The 23,106-nt window shown below is 34.1% G+C and overlaps 1 protein-coding gene across 8 annotated transcripts in view; it reads left to right on the plus strand.

Moving 5' to 3' along the window:
* The window catches only part of LOC132702826 (partitioning defective 3 homolog B), a 72,388-nt gene that overhangs the window by 41,762 nt on the left and 7,520 nt on the right, over positions 1–23,106 (plus strand). For 5 of the 8 annotated variants that reach the window (XM_060671627.1, XM_060671632.1, XM_060671630.1 and 2 more), the window contains exons 2-7: positions 3,059–3,468; positions 16,082–16,285; positions 17,876–18,546; positions 18,601–18,764; positions 21,131–21,351; positions 21,409–21,597. In XM_060671627.1, coding sequence (XP_060527610.1) covers positions 3,277–3,468; positions 16,082–16,285; positions 17,876–18,546; positions 18,601–18,764; positions 21,131–21,351; positions 21,409–21,597 — 1,641 coding nt within the window. In that variant the 5' untranslated portion in view covers positions 3,059–3,276. The remainder of the gene's footprint in view (positions 1–3,058; positions 3,469–16,081; positions 16,286–17,875; positions 18,547–18,600; positions 18,765–21,130; positions 21,352–21,408; positions 21,598–23,106) is intronic. The other 3 variants (XM_060671628.1, XM_060671629.1, XM_060671631.1) reach the window with 3 other exon arrangements.

A 23,106-nucleotide genomic window follows, 5' to 3' on the forward strand; every position in this document is an offset into this window, starting at 1 on the left:
GTTAATTGAGCAATTATTCTTAAACTATATGGCGTTTCTCTGTGTTACATCATCATTTAAAGGAAATTTAATTTAATACAAATCATTTCTATGTCCCGATAAATATACTCGACTTTTTAACTTTCTGTGAGTTAAAATGGCAGCTAAGGTAGCATTTTAGTGGTATCATATTTAGAGATAAATGTGAGATATTTTATTTTCGAAGATCAAACTCGAAAACCTGCTTTTCTGCCACCGAACATCAGCCATCGGCAATTATTTTTATTTTGAGATTTTAACATTTTATGATTAGTGACAATCGAGGTTTTTATTGGATACTGTCCATATTAAAATTTAAAAAATCTATAAACGTAAAGAAAGCATTTGCATGAAGCCTCGTGTTTGTACATATCGTGGTGGTGACCATTTGTGTTGTTTTCCTAGAGAACCTTATTAAGGCTTAAATTATTTTCGTGATTTAATAAAATCGCTTTCTATGAATGGAGCGGTCTCGATTCTAACCGTTAAAAACGGACGTGACTGATTTACTCGAATGCGAATTGAATTTCATTATTTTAGATTTATCGCCTCTAAAATCGATCTTGTTTCCATACCTACGTAAATCATCTGCAAACGCACGTGTGCTTGAAAGTCAGTTTTTGCGTTGTTAACTGCGAATGTTGATTAACCACTTTATACGCAGTCAATAATCCGTATTGATTTTCTATGCTGACATTTACACTACTATAGAAAGTACGGTATAATATTATGGCTTTTTTATTATATTGTCGGCATTTCTTATACAAATAAAAATTTATATCGATCGATGCACGGTGATAATTACTATTAGTAGATAACTCAAAGCCTTTATATACTACCTATATCTACGGTTAATATTTTATTTAATCGTATTTGTATTGGATAAAAATGTTATCCATTAATTACATTCTTATGTCCTACCCTCAATTTAACCTAAACGACAGTACAAAGAAATAAATATTTGACATTGGAGTAATATGGTATGAAGGGAAATTAAAAAAATGTTCCTACAAAATTGGTACAAAAAAAGGAAGATATGAACCAAGTGAATTATCTAATGAATAATGATTTTTTTTTCGTATTGCAGACAAACAAAAAGCCGTCAATTCAAGGGTCATTTAAAAAAATATATTTTTATTATGTCATCAATGGACCTTAAATTAGCACAACAAAAATATTATACATTTGTTGAAAAACAAAGTTTACTTAAGTTCTAAAAAAAATCCTCTAAATTGATTATTGGGTGTAATTTGGTAATAAAGAAGTCTCTGACACCAAAAACGTATCACCATGTGAAAATCATTAAAATGTTTAAAATGATGATCTAAATGATCATCTAAAAGTATTAACCAGAAAAAATTTCTAAAAGTGATCAAAATATTTTAGTTAATAGAAAAAATAATGAAAGTTTGATTCCTTGTTGCTCCGCTATGATGATGTGATGTTTATAAGGGGTGTTTTTTTTTTCGATGTATAGAACTTTAAGTTAAGCAATAAAACAACGATGGATTATTCGATGGACATGAATTTTATTTAACCGAAAGATAATCTTGTGGAATTACATTTGAAATATGATTTCTGGCATATGACCGCCACGGCTAGCGCGGTGACTTTACATAGCCCCACAGAAAGTAGTCTAGCGGTGTTAAATCACAAGATCTTGGAGGCCAATTCCCAGGTCCAAAACGTGAAATTAGGCGGTAAACGTGTCTTTCAATAAATCGATTGTGGCACAAGCTGTGTGACATGTTGCGCCGTCTTGAAACCACATCTCCTGGACATCATGGTTATTCAATTTAGGAATGAAAGAGTTAGTAATCATAGCTCTATACCGATCACCATTGACTGTAACGTTCTGGCCATCATCGTTTTTGAAGAAGTACGGACCAATGATTCCACCAGCCCATAAAGCGCACCAAACAGTCATTTTTTCGACATGCACTTGAGGATTAGTTTCGCTCCAAATGCGGCAGTTTTGTTTGTTGACATAGCCATTCAACCAGAAGTGCGCTTCATCGCTAAACAAAATTCGCTTATAAAAATCGGAAACAACGGCAATCTCGTTTTGGGCCCATTCGACGAATCTACGCCTTACTTGATGATCGTTTGGCTTCAATTCTTGCACGAGTTGGATTTTGTAAGCACGTAAACCAAGATCCTTCCGCAAAATCTTCCATAAAGTGGATGGACACAGATCCAATTCCTGTGCTCGATGGCGGATGGACTCATTCGGGTCTTCCTTAATGCTACGCTCTACAGCAGCAATAGCTTCTTCTGTACGCACCGTACGGCGTCTCTGGGGATACGAGTTATCAATAAGAGTAAACGGGGTAAATTAAATGCTCTGGTGGACGATTTTGTCGACGATAAAATGAACGTAGTGCGCGATACGTATTTCGCACAGAACCATTATTTTCAAAATAAAGTTGCACTATTTGCAAGCGTTGTTCAGGCGCGAGTCTATTCATGATGAATTGCCAAACCAAACTGAGAATAAATCACTTGACAGCTGTTAAATCGGTCGCCATCTTGAACAGTAATGCCAACTTGTTCTATACATAAAAAAAACACCCATTATGATTTTTTTTGCTAAAAGTTGTGCTCCCACCTGTTTCAGTTTGTGCGATAAAACCTGGACGACCCTGTATATTAAAATGTAATATTAATTCGTATATTTTTATTTCAGTTCAAGTTCTTTTTTCACATAAAGGCTTAGGCTACAATAATATATAATTTTTAATTGAGATATCATCATATGAGTTTTTTATTAAATTATGTCAAGTATTTGGTCAAGAAAACTTAATTTCGATATAGTATTCTTGAGGGTGTTCATATCTCCGAATGGAGGGCATGTAGGGAAAAAAATGATAGGAACCATAGATGTTTAAATTTCAATACGCTTCACCGAGTATTTATCATGTATATAAAAGTTGCAACCATTGCTTATTTGGAGGACAATTGTAGGTATGCGAAAATGGTAGGCAAATTGCGGCTATTACAAGCACGACGCAGGTGACACGGCTTATAAAATAATTTCCAGTTACTTTTAGAATGTACTTTGCACATAATAGGTAAACATTTACCTACGATCAACAATTTTGTTTCACAACCGTGCGCGCGGGACAAAACGAGAAGTAGAATCGCCTAAGTCAAATGCCGTTCATGATCAGTAAAGTGGTGGTGACAATTTTTGCAAAATCGACGTCGTTTTAAGTACGCCAACGATTATGTCGTCTGTTTCGCGATTTCGAATGTGAAATGTTCGATACATGTCAAACCGTTAGCAACGGACCAAACTGCACCGACGTAGCGGAGAAAATTGTTCAACTTTTCGGATGGAGGCAGACGTACAACGTTGAAAAACTGCAGAGGAATGTCCCCGGGCGATCGACAACAAAAATCTCTATTACCCGACCCAGTTCCGTCAGAGAAAAGTCAGTCTCAAAAAAGGTAAGCGAGACTTTATACAGGGACTCCCTTGTAACGAAAGAGAAATACTAGTTTATTTATTATGCCCTAGATGTCTTAACTTTTGAGTTGGACATAGTGGTAAATTTTTCGAAAATATTTTACTTTTTGATGGTATCTGTGGTACCTACTATGGCATTTAGTTACAAAGGTACCGATTAATAAATTGGTAAAATGCTATTTTCGGGTACCGCACGTGTTTTTCTTTCTATTAGTGTGCTTCGTTTGGAATATAACAGGTCTATTTTGGCAGACCTTGATAGCACACCACTGATTTATCTTAGAATAAAATTTTCTGGTTCGTCATTCATTTTTAGCAAATCAGATTTCCCTGTTTGTTTTAAACTTAATTAAAATTTTGATATGCACTATTAATTGCGAAAGTACAAAGTCGTTCCTGAACAGATAAAATCCTGTAAGGACAGGAATATTATAATAAATAACATGTAGGTCCAGCGAAAATCGGGAGTTTAGAAACTGTCGAGCCAAATATTTATTTATACTGTATTGCTATATTTGTATCGTCCGGCGGGGAGTTTTACTTAGCTTTAGCTCTTGATTGGTTAGCAATCTGTAGATTGCTTTGTTATCTGTAGGTAAGTGGCGAGCCAAAATCGAAATTCTTTGGTTAGGAATCTGTAATATCTTTGGCTAGTAATTTTAATATGTCAAGATGTCCCCGCCGGCTTAGAAGCAACTATTGCTAGGTGCCTCTGCATGGGTGCAACAAAAATTATTTCAACTAAAATGAATAAGAAAAAAACATAACATTCTTGCCCTAAGAAAAAATTAGTTTCCGTACCTGCCATTAGGCAACATTACGTGTTCAGGATCCGGAATTTTCGGGTTTTCCTTCATAATTGCGAAAGGTATAAAAGACGACTTAGAAATAGTCATGATAATTTTATTTTCCAAAAATATCGAACTTGCTTTAATGTAGATGAACTCTGAAAATTCATAAATGTTTCATCATGAATAAGGATTAGCATCACAGGTTGAGCCCTGCAAAGAAATCTGATAAACATTATAAATTCGTTAAAAACTTTTGGAAAAATTACTTAACTACTAAACTATGCGCATAAGAATAACTTTTTGATTTGCAATGTTGGATTAAAACTTTCTATAGCCAATAGAAAACAATTACTGTCTTACGAAGAAATCTGGGGCCTTTTCGCTATTAGCATTTCATTTTATAATATTTTATTAGTATTTTATTCAGCCAGAAAAAGTCAACTTCGTTGCGGCAACACCCCCGGCATTAGTGCAATTGAATAAAGTAGGTTTGTGGGTACGCCGGTAAAAGTAATCCCATTTGATGGATTTTGACGCCATTTAAACTGAAGAGTTAACGCTTTCACGAAAATTATTTTTTATCGACGGTTCTATATAATTGAATAATTGTAGATGCATCGACTTTCCTTTACGTACCGGGTCGTTTTTATTTTAACGAGTGGGTCGTATAAAAATTCGCTGATGGCGTTTATTTCATTTAACGCACTCGGTTTCACCGGAAATGGATTTAATCAGTCGGCTTCGCAAATTGACAATATTTACAATCGCATTTAATAAAACCGTTTCTCTTGGTAATCGAGATTTCGATTTGTTTTTACAAGCTTTCTAGAAACGGGCCTTCTCTTAGGTCGTTTCTAGTGCTTGCAAGAATGAGCTCAGTGACAGTTAAACATTATTCCACTAATAGTAATATTCCAGATATTATACACGACAGTTTTTCAAGGCTTCTTAATAGAAATGGCTTGGATTCAAATTTAATACCCTATACTGAATTTTTCCGTAATAGCCCATTTATACCGCCTTCAGTACGATACAGAACTATCAAACAATGAAAAAAACATTGATAATAATATTGAAAATAAATGTGTAAAACTTCGAGAATTTCAGCTTAACATGGAAGTTCAGTATGAATACATTTCACCAACCAAAACTTACTACCAGCATTTTTATAATAACATTTCTATACAAAATTGCCCCAAAATATACATTGCTAGTGGCATATCAGTTATATAGGCTTTATTATAGGTTTAATTTCAACGAAAAGTAATTAGAGGGAAACCTTTTATTATTGAGAATTTACTTATTCTATCTTCTTTAAGTATATTTAAATGTCTTTTGTATATTAACGAAGATATAAAGAGTCACTATACAACAGCCCCTCGAAATATAAGATTACTTTTTATCGGACTCTAGCATGGGTAGACATAGTAAAAACTAGTATTCCCCAATTTGATGTAATAAAATACCAACGGAAATAATAGTATCTTATGCAACAAGTGCGGCAAACGGCATTTGACTCACGAGTTTATTTGACACGAGCCGAGCGCAGTGGAGCGAGTGTTTAATAAACGAGTGACTTAAAAAGTTTACCGAACGTGTTGCATACTATACTTTTTCTACGACCCTTAGTTTTTGAGCATATTTTCGCAAAACAACACGAATACATCCACTGACATGACCGTCAGAATTGACAAACGTCAAAATTCAAAGCGTGAGAAATATCTCCGAAAACATCCGATTGCTCCCAAACCCGTGCGGTAAAATCCCGGAAATGTCCGAAGTGGCTCGGATCCGCGGGAAACGAAACTGGGAATCTCACGAAACTGACGTGGTAAAGTGATGCTTCCCACACGTTAGATCGGCGTGTAATAAATTTTTTCTACTCCCGTCTGTAAAATACCTATTTACACACCGATATAGCGTGCGGCAGGCGTCACTTTACCACGTCAGTTTTATTTCCCACGGATCCGAACCACTTCGGACATTTCCGGAATTTTACCGCACGAATTTGGGAGTAATCGGATGATTTCGGAGATATTTCCCACGCTTTGAGTTTTGACGTTTGTCAGTTCTGACGGCCATGTCAGTGAATGTATTCGTGTTTGGCGAAAATGTACCCCAAAAACGAACGGTCGTAGAAAAAGTATAGTATGCAACACGCTCGGTAAACTTTTTAAGTCACTCGTTTATTAAACACTCGCTCAGCTCGTGTCAAATAAACTCGTAAACTCAAATGCTGTTTACCGCACTTGTTGCATAATATACAATTACAGACGGGAGTAGAAAAAAACTTATATTTAACAGAATTTAAAGCAATGTAAATTTGTACCTGTCTGAAAATATACTTTTGGGTGTTGTGTGTGCTATATATTTACTTATCAATTTGTGTATGTTTGTGCTGCTATATAATATTTATATTATTTATTATTTTATAAAATAAAGTTTAAAATTGTAATGTATATGACATATATAGAAGATTTTACGCTAACAAATATATTCTTTTTATCATAATAATAAAAAATCCCAGAAAAATGAAAAGAACGAAGTTGAGGCAAGCCTTTCTCTTCTGCATTCAACATTCTCAAATTTTCCAATTTTCGTTATATACAAAATAATTATTAATTATTAAATTATAATCAAATAACGTCTTTTAAAGAGAGCATTAGCCTGGCAGCAACACGTGGGGAGCGCGAATAAACAGTTTTTTCCTGAACCTAAAACAATGTTGCTCAGAAAAAAATTAGCAGAAATTTGTTGCCCATCGGGTACCGAAAGCACACAAAAAACTTTAATTTGCCGTGTATGACGGAAATGCTTCATTTAATAATAATTTTTAATGCAAAACTCATTTTTGAAAAATATATTGATTACCTACTTCGACATTAAGTGTTCTAACCAAAAGTCTTATGGGAGCGGTTTGAACTTGTGCAATGTTGTCAAATTGACAACGTAACCTAAAACTATACTTTTTTTTTCAATAACTACCGTTGTTTTCCAACTTACAGGAAAATTAATTTGTTGGCAAGTAAACTACTTTCAGCGTCTGATAAATTTCTTTAGAAAGCCGCAGCCAGTTTACCTTCGAAGGTTGACAGGAATGGAGTTTTAATATCTAGGTTCGGATTATTTCATTTTGTTCTATAAAGTGGTTCCATTTACTTTTTTTTATTAACAGTAATAGGGAAATGTAAATTGCGAACTAGATACATATAGTTGTTTTAATCGGCTGTCAACGTAATATTAAACTCGCACCGCGCGCGGCAAGGAAATTATTTCGAAAGTAAAAAGTTTTAGCATGTAAAAATATACGGGGCGCGTACTGAGATATATAGAGGAAAAAAAGTTCAATCAAAATTACAAGGTTGATTTATGTTTCATACATTTGTTATTGATCTTTTCGCTTTAAATATACTACTGCACGTATAATTATAGAGACTAGCAGACCAAAGCATCCCAACAAACTAGGTTTTTAGAACGTAATGATCGGTGAGTCGCATCAGTGAAATGGACAAGTCAATAAAAATCGTACAAATTAGATACGATGTGTCTACGATCGCGATGGGAAAATCTAAACAAAAGCTTCAAGGAAACGGATGGTCCGTATGGGAGAGATCACATCCGTTGTAGACCACCGATTTCTCACATATTTTATTTGACGCGATACTGTTTTGTTTTTTCTTTTCCGTTAAAATTAAAGTGCGAAGTTTGTAAACAAGGCGGGAGTTTTGCTATTTGCCGATTGTCTTTCACTTTTGGATTTCTAAACGTGAGATTTGGTAAACTTCACTTATACTAATAAACCGGTTAGTAATTTTCGACTAAGTCATAAAGCGGTTCATAATAGTCCCGGGAATTTCAGAAATGCTATTAAACGCTGTCTCAGGTAAATCTTGGGGTCAACTTTTACGCTAACCGCACCAAAATAGTTCGCTTGTGCAGCGGAACAGGGATTGAGAAATAGTCCGGACTAAGTAAGGTTCTAGTGGCTTTCTTTTGTAACAGGTGACGATGACGGTCAGAAAACATTTTTCTCATTTCATTTCTCAAAAAGTTGGACAAAGAGGCGAAGCTCATTTCGCTAGTATCTATGGTTTAACTGCAGTAAATAAAAACTATGCGCACCTCCACTGCAATGCTGCCACAAAATGAAAAATTATTGAAATTAGGTTTGTCTTGATTTGTATTTATTTATTTTTCTATTTATTGGGGGGCGTTATTATTGAATTTGTGGGTTTCATACTTTCTAAGACTTGTAGTAATAACAACAAACATAATATTGAAAGTTAGTTGTCATGGAAGATATAGGGTCTAAATTAAAACGATTGGTGCGGTCTTATTGAGACATCAATGGGATTACTAACGGCACTGCTATGGTATTTTAGTCTTTGACATTCCTCTGATGTTGATATCCATTTCTCGGGTTTGTAGTTGGTATTTCGTGTCGTGCGTTTCGACGAGAAAATGGTTTTGCGAAGTAAAACGATTTTCAGCTGTTTTCCCGCGGTGAGACACGTCGGGAAACTTAAAAAGTTTTCCCCAATCTCGGGTTGTAGGATATCGCTTTCGTCAAACTTTAAGGTGATAGTGGAAACGTCCGACGAAAACGAGGTAGGTATTTGCTAAAGGTAACTTCAGCAACTGGTTTAAATGTTTAAATACTTATTTACGTTGTTATTGAGGAAATAGTTACTGTATCGGGTCTTCATCATACGCAAGGCGTCCTCCATTACTTTCGACTTTTATGTGCAAAATCACGAAATGAAATATATTTTGTTTAAGATTTCCTCCATAAATAAAGTCTTAGAAGTCTACTGGGGAAAACTTTTGTCAATGCAGAAGAAGAATTTTTTTTCTAAACATATATTGACCGTAAAACGACTTCAAGCACCAACTCTGAGCAAACATCAACTTTAATTGTTCCCTTTGTAAGGAACTTTTTCGATCAGACATCGGCAACGGTTTTAATCCCTCTTATACTGCAGAGTTAATTTCCAGCAGTCAACTTTGTGAATTAACATGCACAGAATTGCACACTTTTTTTATCTTCAAAAAAATTTCAAGGGTATATTTTTTGGAATAGTTATTTCTGAATAAAGATCATTTCTTGAATTTTTCTTGTCAGATGCACCGTTCTTGACCAAAAAAACTAAAAGGTGTTACATTTCGTAACATTGACTAAAATTTTTTAAATATATAATTTATCTAATTAATAAAAATCAAAATCACTTAGCGTTTATTCCGTTTTTGTTTTTTGGTTTATATAGTTAATATGTGGTAAGATTTTGATAGATGTTTTATTATCATTTTCGTTTAATGTCTGGGCAGAAATTATTCGTCGCCCTTCAATAGACCAATTTTTCTACCAGGACACCTTGATGAAATTGTCTGGATCATATTTAAGTTTTTTTTTAATAAACTCAAAATTGGCATTTTCGGAATTGAGACACTATTAAGGAACAGCCTGTACGCCACTTTTTTCTCTAAGTCTGTGCTGTAAAAGACATCATCAAATCAAAATAAAATGTTCTTCGTTTACATGCGAACGACAGAATTAGCCTTCGTGTTTTTTTTTGAGGGATTTTAGACTTTGATCATTGCTTCCAAATGAGTTATTGCGGATTTTGATAAATGTTGCCCCAGATATGACTTGAAAACCAAAAACAAAAAAAAAAAGGAGTGTATAACAAACCTGCTTAAAAACTCGAGCAGATTCGCCCCGATAAAGAACAACATATCAACGTAACATTTATATCGATCCCAAATTCTCATGCATCGGTTATAGACCTTGAAAAGAAAGTGACTAGCCGGTCCCTCAGGCCATCTAAATTTCGCCGATGTCTCCGCAATTTTATACACGAATACTTTCACTGCCTTGGTGCCTGAGTGGGATCGCGACAAACCAATTTGCTACTTTTACACTATACCGTTATTGTAGTTTGATCAAGTTATTCCCGTTTACATTGTAACTACCACTATCACTATCCCTTTAGAACAGTTATTTATTAGGCAGTTTACACTACCAGATATAACCAGGCCGATTCTGTTTCTACATTGTTACGACCGTGGTTCAATAATAATATTGTTTGTATAAAATTGTATTCCGTTCCCTTCATATTAACAATAATGGTTATGAAATAAGTTCATTAAAAGAAGAATTTTGTGTGTGTGTTCTAACCTTAAAGTTTTATATGTACTACTTAAATAGTTTTTAAATTGCTCTAATTTCGGAAAGCGTACAACCTTCTACAACACGTGTAATAACTCTACTTACTACTGACATCTGATACCCAACGTGGCCATAAAAAATCTAGAAGTATCCGAAATACTTGATTTTTCCTAACTAACCTATAACTGAATAGGAATTTTGTGTCTTTGTGGGGGAGCTCGCCTAATCGTCTCTACTGGCCTCTTTGTTAAGTCTAAATTTAACATACTTTTCATTCGGTATTTTAAAAAGATGATTCCTTATGTACAGATTTTTCAATTTTCTCATTTCTTTAAAGGTTGCTTATATGGTGTTTACGAATTAATTAAAAACTGTACTGACTAAATTTTCATATAACAATGAAGTTCACATAAAAATTTAAAGCAAAAATAATTTCTTACTCAATCAAGACAAGTTTGTTAACATGTCTTGTTAACGTGCAAAATTCAATTGATTAAAATTGAGGAACCAGAATACCGTTTATTAACAAACGTTATTATATACAAAAAATGGTTGAATTGGTCATAATAAATATATAAGACACTGGAAGATCGTATAGACAGAGAATGTTTCGTTTTAAAATAGTGTCTAGTTTCTCAATAAAACAAATCATTTTTTCTCGAAAAACAGGTCATCGCATCAAAAACATTTATTAGAAGCACCAGATAGCGCGGAAACAAGGCTCCAAATTTTTGAGAAATCAGAATTTCATTTTTATTTTAACTTTAGCTCTTTAATGACGTCTAGGCTTTTGCTTTATTTTTATCTACCAATGAAGTCTCGATTAAGCAATTTTTATCGAAGTAAAGGATGAATAATAATAGTTTTTTCCATTTGGTCACTATTTATACTTAAAACTTATTAAAAGTTTACATAAATATGTGAATTTCCCGTTGTATATATTTTACTTATTTCCATTAATATTAATTAAGTTATTATTTCTTCTATTTTTATTTTAAATGCGTTTTCTTCGACAAGCGATTAAAAGTGAACAACCTTGTTAAATTGTTTCAATAAGAGTAGTCCAAATTGCAGAGAGTGGGAATAAAAATATAAACCTTTTGCTGTCGCATTTTTTGAATATTTTGGGTTACACTTTATTTTTTATACTCAACATTATTAGTTCACTAAATTGATAGAGTATCGTCAGCGCCGACCGTTACATAATTTTTTATTTTTTTTTTAATTTTTACAGAAAATTTGATTGATTATTAATCTTGAACATTTTTGTGCTGTACAATATGGAAACAATGCATTAGTCTTAATATGAATACAATGCGCAGCAATGGACCAGCGGCTGTGTCAATAAATATGTAAGACTAATAAGTACTCGTTAAGTCTACGGGGAGTGGTGGATAAAATTCCTGTGAAAGGTATTTCGCCGCCAGGCGCACCTATCTTGGCAATAAAATTTTAAGTTGACAGATTAGCTAGCGCATAGCGATTTGGTCATATTTATTTTTTGAGTGGTAAACAACATTTGCACATTTTGGCAAAACAACGGGAATGCATTTACTAAAATTAAAAACTGACATACGTCAAAATACCGTCCATGGCCAAGATCTATCGAAAATGTCCAATCGCTCCCCACCGTGGAAATAAAGCTGTCGTCTCCTCACATACCAGCCAACATATATGAGAGACTGACACACTAGAGTTTTTTGTCAAAAACTCCAATGTCATACAACGGCTGCTTTCCTGTTTTTAGGTATGGTGCTGCCATCTATTAGATAAAACGTAGAGCATATAACTATTTTATGTCTGGTAAGAAGAAACACAATAACTTACGCATATTTTTCTATAACTTTTATTAACCGTGTACACGCTATAAATACATTTTTTAAAACTGAACAATTGTAAAGTGCACATGTGGACTATTGAATATTACCATGTCTTTCTTTATAAATAAATATGTTCCACTCTTTTAAGTTGAATGTAATTATTACGTACCGACTTCGGAAGTAGCTTCTCTGTTTTCCGTAAGCCGTTTTTGGTCAATGCGGTTTTATCATTTTCCATAAAATGCAAATCACAGACGCATAGATTTGATATTCTTAGCTCTTGTTATCGAAAATTGGATTATAAACTTGCTGGAACAGAGAAACATCGTTTATAACCAGCAACACACATTTTCTATAGCCTTCTCGATAAGCCTCTATTATAGTTCAAGCACCAAACTCGATAATCTACAAACGGCAAATCAAAAACGGAAAAGAAAAACCGAAATTTTCACACAATTCAAGCACTAAGGGCAACGTAACCTGAATAACACAAATAATGTGTCCAACATAGACAAAAATATATAGCACAGAATATTAAGTTTGTTTTGTAAGTCAGTCTGATTTTCTGGTTTTCTAAAAACACATTTACAAAGGCTACCATTTAGATTTCTCCTATATTTTGGGTGGGATATGCTTGAACTGACACCGTGCACGCCTGACAATTGGTCATTTTAGAGTAAGGAATAGAAAATGGTGGTTTACGGAAGTCCCGTAAATACTATTTTGCCAGGTGTTGCAGTTTGCAAAAATTCACATTCAAAGGTTAAGTTATGCTAAAATTGTGTTTTATTTTGTACAAATTGCATTGTGACCACATACATTAAAGGCAACTATATAGTTTTATTGAACTTCTGCTGAAGGACTTTTATAAGTACATCGGTAAAAAAACTAGTTTTTTCAAACCCAGTGCACACCCCAACACCGGACTTCCAGGACGAGCAGTAGACCAGCATTGTACCGTCAATAAAATATTAAATTTTTACGAAAAATTTTCTTCGATGTCAAAATATATTTTAAGTTATTAATTTCTTTACTACGGAAACCAAAATATACCGACCAAGGAAAATGCGGTATCTCAACAGGGCCTCTTCAATAATCTGCCCTGGAGGTATATATATGTATGTATATAATTGTTTTTTTTTATTTCTTTTCTTTTTTTTATTTTCCTAGTCCCTGGACTTACTTAGTTCTCATTGTCGTGTAAGAAGGCACTTGAAAATTTAACCTTTGCCACTAGGTAACTTCGTATCGTCAAGGACACGCGTACCAGACCTTAACTTTTTTTTCACGCCAACTTGCCTTAAATTTGTTTTGCAAGCGTATTTTAAACGAATCGCAACGGTCCGATGCCCCCGAATATCCTTGACGTGCAAGAAAAAAAAAACGATCATCGTTTAATTGGATTTTTCGGTGAAGAACCAAAGTTTTGTTTTTGGATTCAGGATCCGTAAATGTAAACAAAATTTCGTTCGTCATTGGACGTCGGCTACCTGCAACGTTCCTATCCGCCTGGTTGCCCAGACGGATATCCGGTGTATACTTTATAGAAAAATTAAAGGCAGGTGCTTGCAAGAAATAAACTTGGTCGATATGACCGATGCACGCATACGAGTATTATTTTTAAACCGCAAACGCAAGTTACACTTGAGTACTCTTTTGTAACCAAAGAGAATAATATTTACATTCAAATAGGTGTGTAAGGCAGAAGGGATATTTTATTGACGACCTCAAACTTTACAAAAGTAACAATAGAGTTAAGTCAATAACGAAAGAAAGAAAAATTAGCCATATTATGAGTACCTAAAACCCCGTAAACGTATTTTTTGCATGGATTTTTATATGGTAATTTTATGGCGATAAACAAGAACCAATTTTCCGAACAAAATTTGTTCAACTATTTTGATGAATTTTAAATATTGTTTTTTGACTTTTCATCATAAAACGTAGTTTTTAGTGTTCGAGCGTTTCAATTATTAAAATACATTTATAACAAGTATAACTATGTATATAAGTAAAATCGATCAACATTGATTTTCAAAACATCAAAAACGATTTGGAGTCATGGTCGCACATTTAGGACTAACTTAGGTCACATTAAAATAAAAATTTTCTTCCACTTAGATTTTTCCTGTCCGGTTTTGGATATCGGATAATCTTGGAGAAATGGAACTGAATGATCTTTTTAAAAGTATTTATAATAATAATAATAAATAGGCTTTATTAGCATTACATGGGCGAAGTCTGGCATTAACGCCACTCACACTTAACCCATTTCTAACTACAACTACATATAAATTACAAGTATGTATGAAATTACAAAATAGAATGAATGATATACATGTATTCTAACGGATTATTTTACATTAAGTTTAGTAACTGTTTTTTTAAATGTAAATTTTTACATGAACCAAGTAACTTTGATTTGAGGCCGCTATTTAAGGAGTTGAACAAGCTTACAGCATTATATGTAAAAGAACATTGAAATTTTTTTGTTTTGTGAGTGATGATTGGTGTCTTAGATTCAAGAGATGAATGGATTTCCTAAATTCTAATTTATCATGCAAATATTTTGGAATGTTGGATTTTATTACACCTTTGAAACAGCATAAAAAGTTGTATTTGAAAACATCTTTGATTTTTAACCAATTCAATCTTTTGAGAGGGGCGGATGTGTGGTCAAACTTGCGTAGGTTAAAAATAAAGCGACAACAAGTATTTTGGATTTTTTTTAGACGATAAGATGTAACAGAGTCCAATCAGGGGTAATACACAATGTTACAATAAGACAAATGAGAGAGGATAAGACTTTGACACAACTGTAGTTTCATATCGTAGGACAATATATATCTATTTGAATATAACAATTTTAAACTGATATAACATTGTTCTACAACTTGAATAAGATTATTGTCAACGTATAATTTCATTTTGGACTTCAAACTCTTTCTTTTCCTCTTAGGGGCAAAAATAATGAAACTACACTTTGATGGAATTAAAATGTTTTCCAAATCCTTATTTATGCTGTTCACTTCCTCTGCTCTATAAATCAAAAACAATAATGGACCTAATACTGAACCCTGTGGTACCCCTATGCTAAATATAGTTTAATCGTCGGCTTCTTTGATTAGACATTATTTCTATCCTTCATTGAAGTTAAAACTTAAGATAATGGACTGGCAAAACTTCATCCGAATTCTTCAGAACGGCAGGTATAGTCAGATGGGCATTACCGATAACCAACGTGTAATGAAGAAATGTTATTACAAGAAGTAGACAACTGTGGTTAAAACTTTGCGCCCACACATTTTAAATTGTTTTGTATGTTAAAAATAGCTGCTAATTTTATTGTTCAAATCAATTGGTAGTAAATCCTTTCATAATTTACTTAATATTAGCAAATAGTACTGTATATCAACTTTTTTACTTAACTTGAGCTTAAAGTCCCCTTAAGATATAAGTATGCCCGTTTTACACTAGCGAAGTTGTTCGCGAATTGATTAAACAAAGTCAGTTCAAGGTCAACAAGTTTTTAGCATTATCTTTTTAAAACTATAATATAAACAATTTTTCGCCGCTAAACATATCCCTTAAAATGCACAAATACAAAATCCATGAAGAAGTTCACAAATAGCTCGTTCGTTTCTATACATTACTTTTTCCCACATTGTATATAAACTAAAGAAAAAGCTTTTTCTGCTTTGGCCTTGCAGCCACCCAAAATTATTACTCACTGTTTTAGTTACTTTTGTTTTCTTAATTCTTTTTTTATGAATCGTAAGTTACCATCCTTAGTATGGAAAAACGTTTTTTTTTTCAGAATCCAGACTCTTGGGTTGCCGTTCACAATTTACAATCCCAAGGAGGTGGTATATTAGATCCCGATGATCGTCTTAGCGACGTCGCAGACGATCGCGAGCAGATCTTGGCTAGTTTCGAAGACGGAGATGCATCTCACCATCACGGCGGTGGGGATGGGGCCAGCGGAAGTTCGGTAGGGACGGGAAGTCCGGACATATTTCACGTAAGTGGTCCCGGCTAAAATGCTAAGCATAAATTGTTTCCCGAAGGAGAACTGTGCGAAAAATGCACTTAAATGTTTCTAATAATAGCAATTTCCTGCGAGAAAAATATTTTGACGTTTTCATGACAATTATTGTTACTGAAGGTCGACCAGAAATAGAGAGAGAGAGAGAGAGAGATATATATAAGCACAGTATAATCGGAACTTCACAAGCACAGAAAAGAAACGAATGTATCACTCTCCAGTACTTCCAACGTAACATATTATAATCTAACAGTTGCCATTTTTTGCTTTATATAGTAGTTTTTCTTAAAAATAAAAATAAAAAAAGAACTTTATTTTAACAAAATAGAAATTAAGGATTATGTACATCATTTATTTTATTAAACATAATACAGAAATTACAAATTCATGATATTCTTGAACATCTGTTATCTCCTCTTTTAGTAAAAACTATTCCTTTTGTTTTAGTTTCATTCAGTGTAAGTATATCAACACCAGAAGTAGTTAAGTTGTGGAAATGTCAAAAATATTTTTTTTCTACTCCCGTCTGTAAAATACCTATTTACACACCGATCTAGCGTGCGGGAAGCGTCACTTTACCACGTCAATTTCATTTCCCATGAATCCGAACCACTTCGGACATTTCCGGGATTTTACCGCACGGATTTGGGAGAAATCGGATGTTTTCAGAGATATTTCCCACGCTTTGAATTTTGACGTTTGTCAATTCTGACGGTCGTGTCAGTGAATGAGTTCGTGTTGTTTTGCAAAATTGGACCCAAAAACTAACGGTCGTAGAAAAAGTATAGTATGCTCGTGTCAAATAAACTAGTGAGTCAAATGTCGTTTACCGCACTTGTTGCATAATAAATTATTTTCCACTCCCCTCTGTAAAATCTAATTATATGCCGATCTGTCGTGCGGGAAGCGTCACTTTACACGTGAGTTTCTTGTCCCACGGATCCGAGCGATTTCGGACGTCTGGAATTTGGACGTTTGTCAATAGTATGTCAATGTCAATGTAGTATGTAACACCTGTGGTAAACTTTTGAAGTCACTCGTTTATTAAACACTCGCTCCGCTGCTCTCCGCTCGTGCCGATGCTGTTACCCCACTTGTTGCATAATATACTATTAACGGTGGAAAATGGGGAAAGTTGTTTTTTAATTATGTAAGATCTTTTGAAGGTCTGGGGAACTCCGATTAAAAGTATTTCAAGCACAGACTTTCAAATTTTGCTGTGTTCAGTTCGAATGTTTTCACTTTCCATGTTCACAATAAGCATACAAACGTATGGAAGAAGGCGAGGGCCTTTCATATTTTGTTGTTTAACAACGCCGCCTCACCCTTTCTGTTCGTAAAACCAAAACAAATTGTTTCAAAAAAGTGATAGTATTGTTTCCATCCTGTTCGTTTGTTGAACCTTGACTTAAGAAGGGAAATTTTAGACTAAGACTACAGAAAACGAATTTAAAATCCAAATTATTAGCTTTTTTTGGTACGTGTTTTAGGACGGTAAAAACCAGAACTTCCTTAGAATAAGTAATGACATTGGAGTTTAAAATCACCAGCGTAGCGTTTTTTTAGGACGGTGAACACAAATACGGACCAAACTACCCCAGAACGGACATCGAGGTGACCGGCGAACAAATAGCTTCCGGAGTGCCGAGTCTTCAGGTACGACGCGGCAGCGAACCGACGTTAAACCAATTGCCAGCTGGACCACCTACCCCCTCCGACCATACCAAGAGATGGAGCGCGGCGCCTTTGATCTTAGAGCCCACCACGTCCGGCTACATTAGCCCCGAGTGGATGGAAGATTGTAGAGAAGATGAAGGCCAGGGTTTTAAAAGGGTGGCCAGGGATGGTAGTAACCGGTTATCCATGCAGTTTCTGGGCGAGGGCGGCGGCTTTCGCTGGGCGGAAGCCGCCGAAAGGGTGGCCGCGAATACTAGATCTCACGCCAGCACTTCTCTGCCCAGAGAAACGAGAAGGCGGGAGCCTCTTGGTCAGGCCAATAATTCTACTAGCCCCACTCCTTTCCCCGGCGGTGACGGGGATTTGATCGTGATACGAAACCAACCGGGTCCGCTAGGTATACACGTGGTACCCGACTACGACGGTTCCGGCAAAGATAGGGGTCTGCTGGTTCAAGGTATCGAACCAGGGGGGCGGATAGATCGGGACGGGAGACTTGCTATTTACGATAGGATAATAGAAATAAACGGTCAGAATTTGATAAACATTCCGTTTCAAAGGTGAGCGCTCCGACTAGAGAGTTTTTTACATTAATGACACGTCAATTTTTCCAGAGTCCAAGAAATATTTAAGTTATCGCTAATATCCCCCGAGTTAAGACTGAAAGTAGTAAAGGCGTCGGGTCTAGAAAGTTTAAGGAAACCTCCGCCTCCGGTGTATCCTCATTTCGCGGAGGACAAAGAGAATTCCGGAATGGTGGAGTGTGGCGAACAGAAACGTAAGTCGGTCAAAATCGAGCGAAACGTTATGGGTGTCATTTTTACAAAACCAAAACTTCTGGATCCCTCTTGCGCCGGTTTTTGTCGAGTCGAAATTGCTGACGTTTTGCCAATCATCCTGTTGGCTTCTTCAGAGCTTGACTGAAACTGACCGACGAAAGAGGAATCCAGAAGTTTTGCAAAAAGTATTACAATAGCCTGCAGAAGTACGTTATTTCCAAACAAAACACTACAATTAAGTCATAAAATGAGTCGAATTTGGAAAACCAACATAAAGAACATCTATTAATGGTTTGTTTCCAATCTTTATCGCTATAGAATATAGAATTGAATAAAAGTTCATTTAACACAATTAAGTTAGAATAAAAAATGTTGAGATTCTCACAGTTATTTATTACTTTATGACAGCTGTTTCGCTGTGTATTTGATAAAGGCACGGATTGTACAAACAACTGTCATAAAGTAATAAATAACTGTGAAAATCTGAACATTTTTTCTTCTAATTTTATTGTATAGAATATGGATTTTCCATGATTTGGTTTTCAATGTATAGTGTGAGATATCATCTTACTTACCTTACTTACTTAACTTCAGCTTACCTATGGAAACTGAAGTTAAGATGATTGTAACTGGTCATTTCATGTTATTCCAGACACAGCGCAAAACCGTTTTAAATTACTGTTTAATTGAAATGAAACACTTCTAAAAGCCCAAAATCATCAACAAGAAAGGACCAATTTCGACTTCTCTAATGGGTCAAAATTTTTAGCCATCGTACTAAAAAAAGCAAATGGTAATCCTCTGCGTTTAAAATATAACAGTGGAATATTAAGGGCTGGTCTCGTAGATCTTTAGGGTTGTCGCAGTACGGTCCTACGTGCCGCTAAAAGCTCACTTAAATGATGAACCAGCAGGCCACTATAGTTTTGGATGCTATTCATATATCATTTACCATTTTTTTGGTATACAGGGCGAATCCTTAAGCTTGCAACATATATGCGAAAATTTTTAATTACTTGCTCCACAAAAATCAAATTATTGTGGTCAGTAACAACCATTTTATAATGGTTCCAAGTTAAATGACCTCATAAAATATAAAAATTGCACAATACCAATTAATTTTTAAAAAATCAGCAAAACACGAAACCAATAAGTTATATTGTTAATATTTAAACAAATTTTTAGATTTCGAAAAAATTGTAACTCAAAAGTTTTATTTTACGTGTTTATTAAGAAGAGCACATAATCAAATATTTCACATACGTTGCGTATTTTAGTGACCAAAAAATGGAAATCGACCTAAATATTAATGGATAGGTAGAAGAATGGATTAATGAAACTATATTTTAACGTAAATTTATAAAATCTCTTAATTAGAAAATTGAATTTGATTTAATAAAGACAAGTAGGTGACCTTTTGTTTGCGTGATAGATAGGTACATAGAGACAATCCAATCACCAAAAAACTTAAGCCTAAAATATTTCGAGCGCTTATTAATTAATTATTGTTTAAATTAATTAATTAAATTAATGTAGTTAGTAAGCTAGATTATATTTAAATTTAAATAAACAATCAAAATAAAAATGTTTCTGAGAAGAGTACCCGGAGCACAATTTCCTATTTAAAGTTTTTTAATTATGACTACTTTATTTTAATTATTATTTTATCATTATTTATTTACTTATTATAATGCGTATTATATTACATTACTATTTTATTTTAATCTCTAAGGAAATGAAACCGATTTTGAAAATTGAAGCAATCCTATATTGAGAATTAAAATAATTTTTCAAAGAAACTTCCATAGGCTACTGCAATACTTTTTACAAAACTTTTGGATTCCTCCTCATCGTCATCCGAGACTGTGTTTATGCCCGTCATTTAACTGCGCCCCCCTCAAACAATATGTAAGTAGGTACAGAGTAAAATGCGAGCCAGTTTCAGTCAAGCTCTGAAGAAGGCAATAGGCGAAACGTCAGCAAGTTCGACTCTGCAAAAACCGACGCTGTTAGCTTGATATATCTGTCACATAAGCGCAAATATTCTTAAGAAGGATCCCATTTAAAAGACTACCTACTATTTGTATTTATGTAGTAGCTATATGAGAGACACATTATATGTTGGCTGTAGATTATTTAATGTATGTATAAAATAATAATTTTTAAAATGTTATTTTAGAGAAGTTATATTTCTTTTGAACTTTGTTTAACTTTAAGTCCCAGCCAGTCAGACGACTTGCTTTTTTTTATGCTTCCGAATTTTATGTATTTTTTCATATATAAAAAAAAAAACGCAAAAGTCGTCGAAAATTGGACACCCCGTACGAAGCGGCAAATCAAATAAATTTTGTGAATTTTTCTTTAGAAAGTACAAACACTAAAGTAGCGACGGTATCACCAACGAAAAAGGTGCCGGCCATTTCCAAAAATTTGAAAGGTCTTCTAACGGCGAATACCAGGAAAATCGGTAGGAAAATCGAAATCGAACTGGTTAAAGGTCCGCGAGGACTCGGTTTCAGTATTACCACCAGGGATAATCCAGCGGGTGGAAATTGTCCGATTTACATTAAAAATATTATTCCTGAGGTAAGAATGACGCGACATTCGCCTGAGTGTCACCAATTGAGACGAATCTTCGTACAGGGAGCGGCGGTAGAAGACGGTAGATTAAGAATAGGGGATCGGCTTCTGCAGGTGAACGAAGAAGAGATGACTGGAAAGAGTCAAGCAGATGCGGTAGCGATATTAAGAAAAGTAGCGCCGGGCAGTAAAGTTAAAATCGTAGTTTCCCGACAGGAAGACGTCCCCGACAATAATTTACCCAGGATTATCGTAAGTTTTAATTTCCGCCTTTTTTATACTGCGGGCATGTTTTGCGTTAATTATTGCTTGAAGGGCGAGTGAAGCGAATTTTATTTATGAAGTAGAAATCGTAAGGGCCGGGAATCACCAACAAAATAACATTTGAGCTTCTTCATCTGCTTAAGGAAAAATTGGTTATCCACAGCATACTTGATCCAAAATGAGAAAATTTTATTTTGAACAAGATGAGTGTAAATGAGGATTATTTTCGTTGTCATATATATTAATACTAATGGTAGATAATTGTAATAAGAGATTACTTTATACCATTTTTCAATTTTTCTACCTGTCTGTGTTTTTTGGTTAGTTTGATCTTCTTTGAAATGGTTGTAATATATATTGACTATTTCTGATCTTGTTTTGAATACAAAAGCAACTAACTTAGTAATAAATAATAGGAACGTGCCATTATATAAATAAAATTTATAAATATTATTATATGTAATAACAAAAATTACTAATTTGAATTTATCATTTATATGACAGTATTTTGGTATTTTTTACACCTGCCGTAATCGTTAAAAAAAAATTAAAAATAGAATTTAAAATTTTGCCATTCTTCAAAAAATAAAAATATTGTTTAAACATACTTATTTTGGTAAATTAAAATATTTAAAAAAACTGTTTTTTGATCATCGAATAATGTGTAAATGATTTCACTAAGAATGAAATCCGTAAATAAAGTAATTAAACAACGGGAACATCCCATTAATATAAATCAGCAACAGAAAGATGATTTAGATTGGGGTTAAATGAGTAATCAATTGAAAACATAATTTGTTTAAACCAATCGGGAAAGCTAACATACCGTGTTAGTGAAAAGTATAATAAGCTACTTACACTGAATGTTTGGATTAAATTAGAACTAATCCTTTTCAAATAGAAACCAATGTCAAGTTACCGAAATTTTTGCCTCGTTGATCGCTTTTGCAAATATTTTGCCAAGCAGGAAATGCAATTATTTATCACGTAAAAATACTGTTTCTAAGAATGATATTTATAGTTGTCAAATATTTTTGTCAATATAATTTCGTTTTTTCTTTTGGTGAGTTATTCTTCAATTTTGCAAGCCGGACATATCTATATTTACATTTACTTAAAAAAAATATATTTTTTATGGAAAAGTGGATCAAGACTTTTTGAAAAAGCGAAACATTTAATTGTTTATTATTACTGTTTTTTTTTTATGAAAAATGTATTACGAAATCCAAGACTACTTTTATTACACTGAGAAAGGATCGAATTTTTCATTGTCTAACTGTTCTTTGTGAATTTGTCTGCTGTTCCAAAATATGGTAAAATTTTTCTCAAGTGTTTCGTGACGTTCACGCTGCTTTTGCTTATTTCCATTTGTAATTCGGCATCGAGCGAACATCGACAACAGCAAACCCTGACAGAATCCATGCCCGAAAACCTTACTCAATTTATTTATTTGATATTCGGTCGTTCTTGATATCATTACAATTTTTTTTTGGTTTA

The sequence above is a fragment of the Cylas formicarius genome, unplaced genomic scaffold, assembly GCF_029955315.1.
Source record: "Cylas formicarius isolate icCylForm1 unplaced genomic scaffold, icCylForm1.1 PGA_scaffold_6__28_contigs__length_40554024, whole genome shotgun sequence".
NCBI lineage: Eukaryota > Metazoa > Arthropoda > Insecta > Coleoptera > Brentidae > Cylas > Cylas formicarius.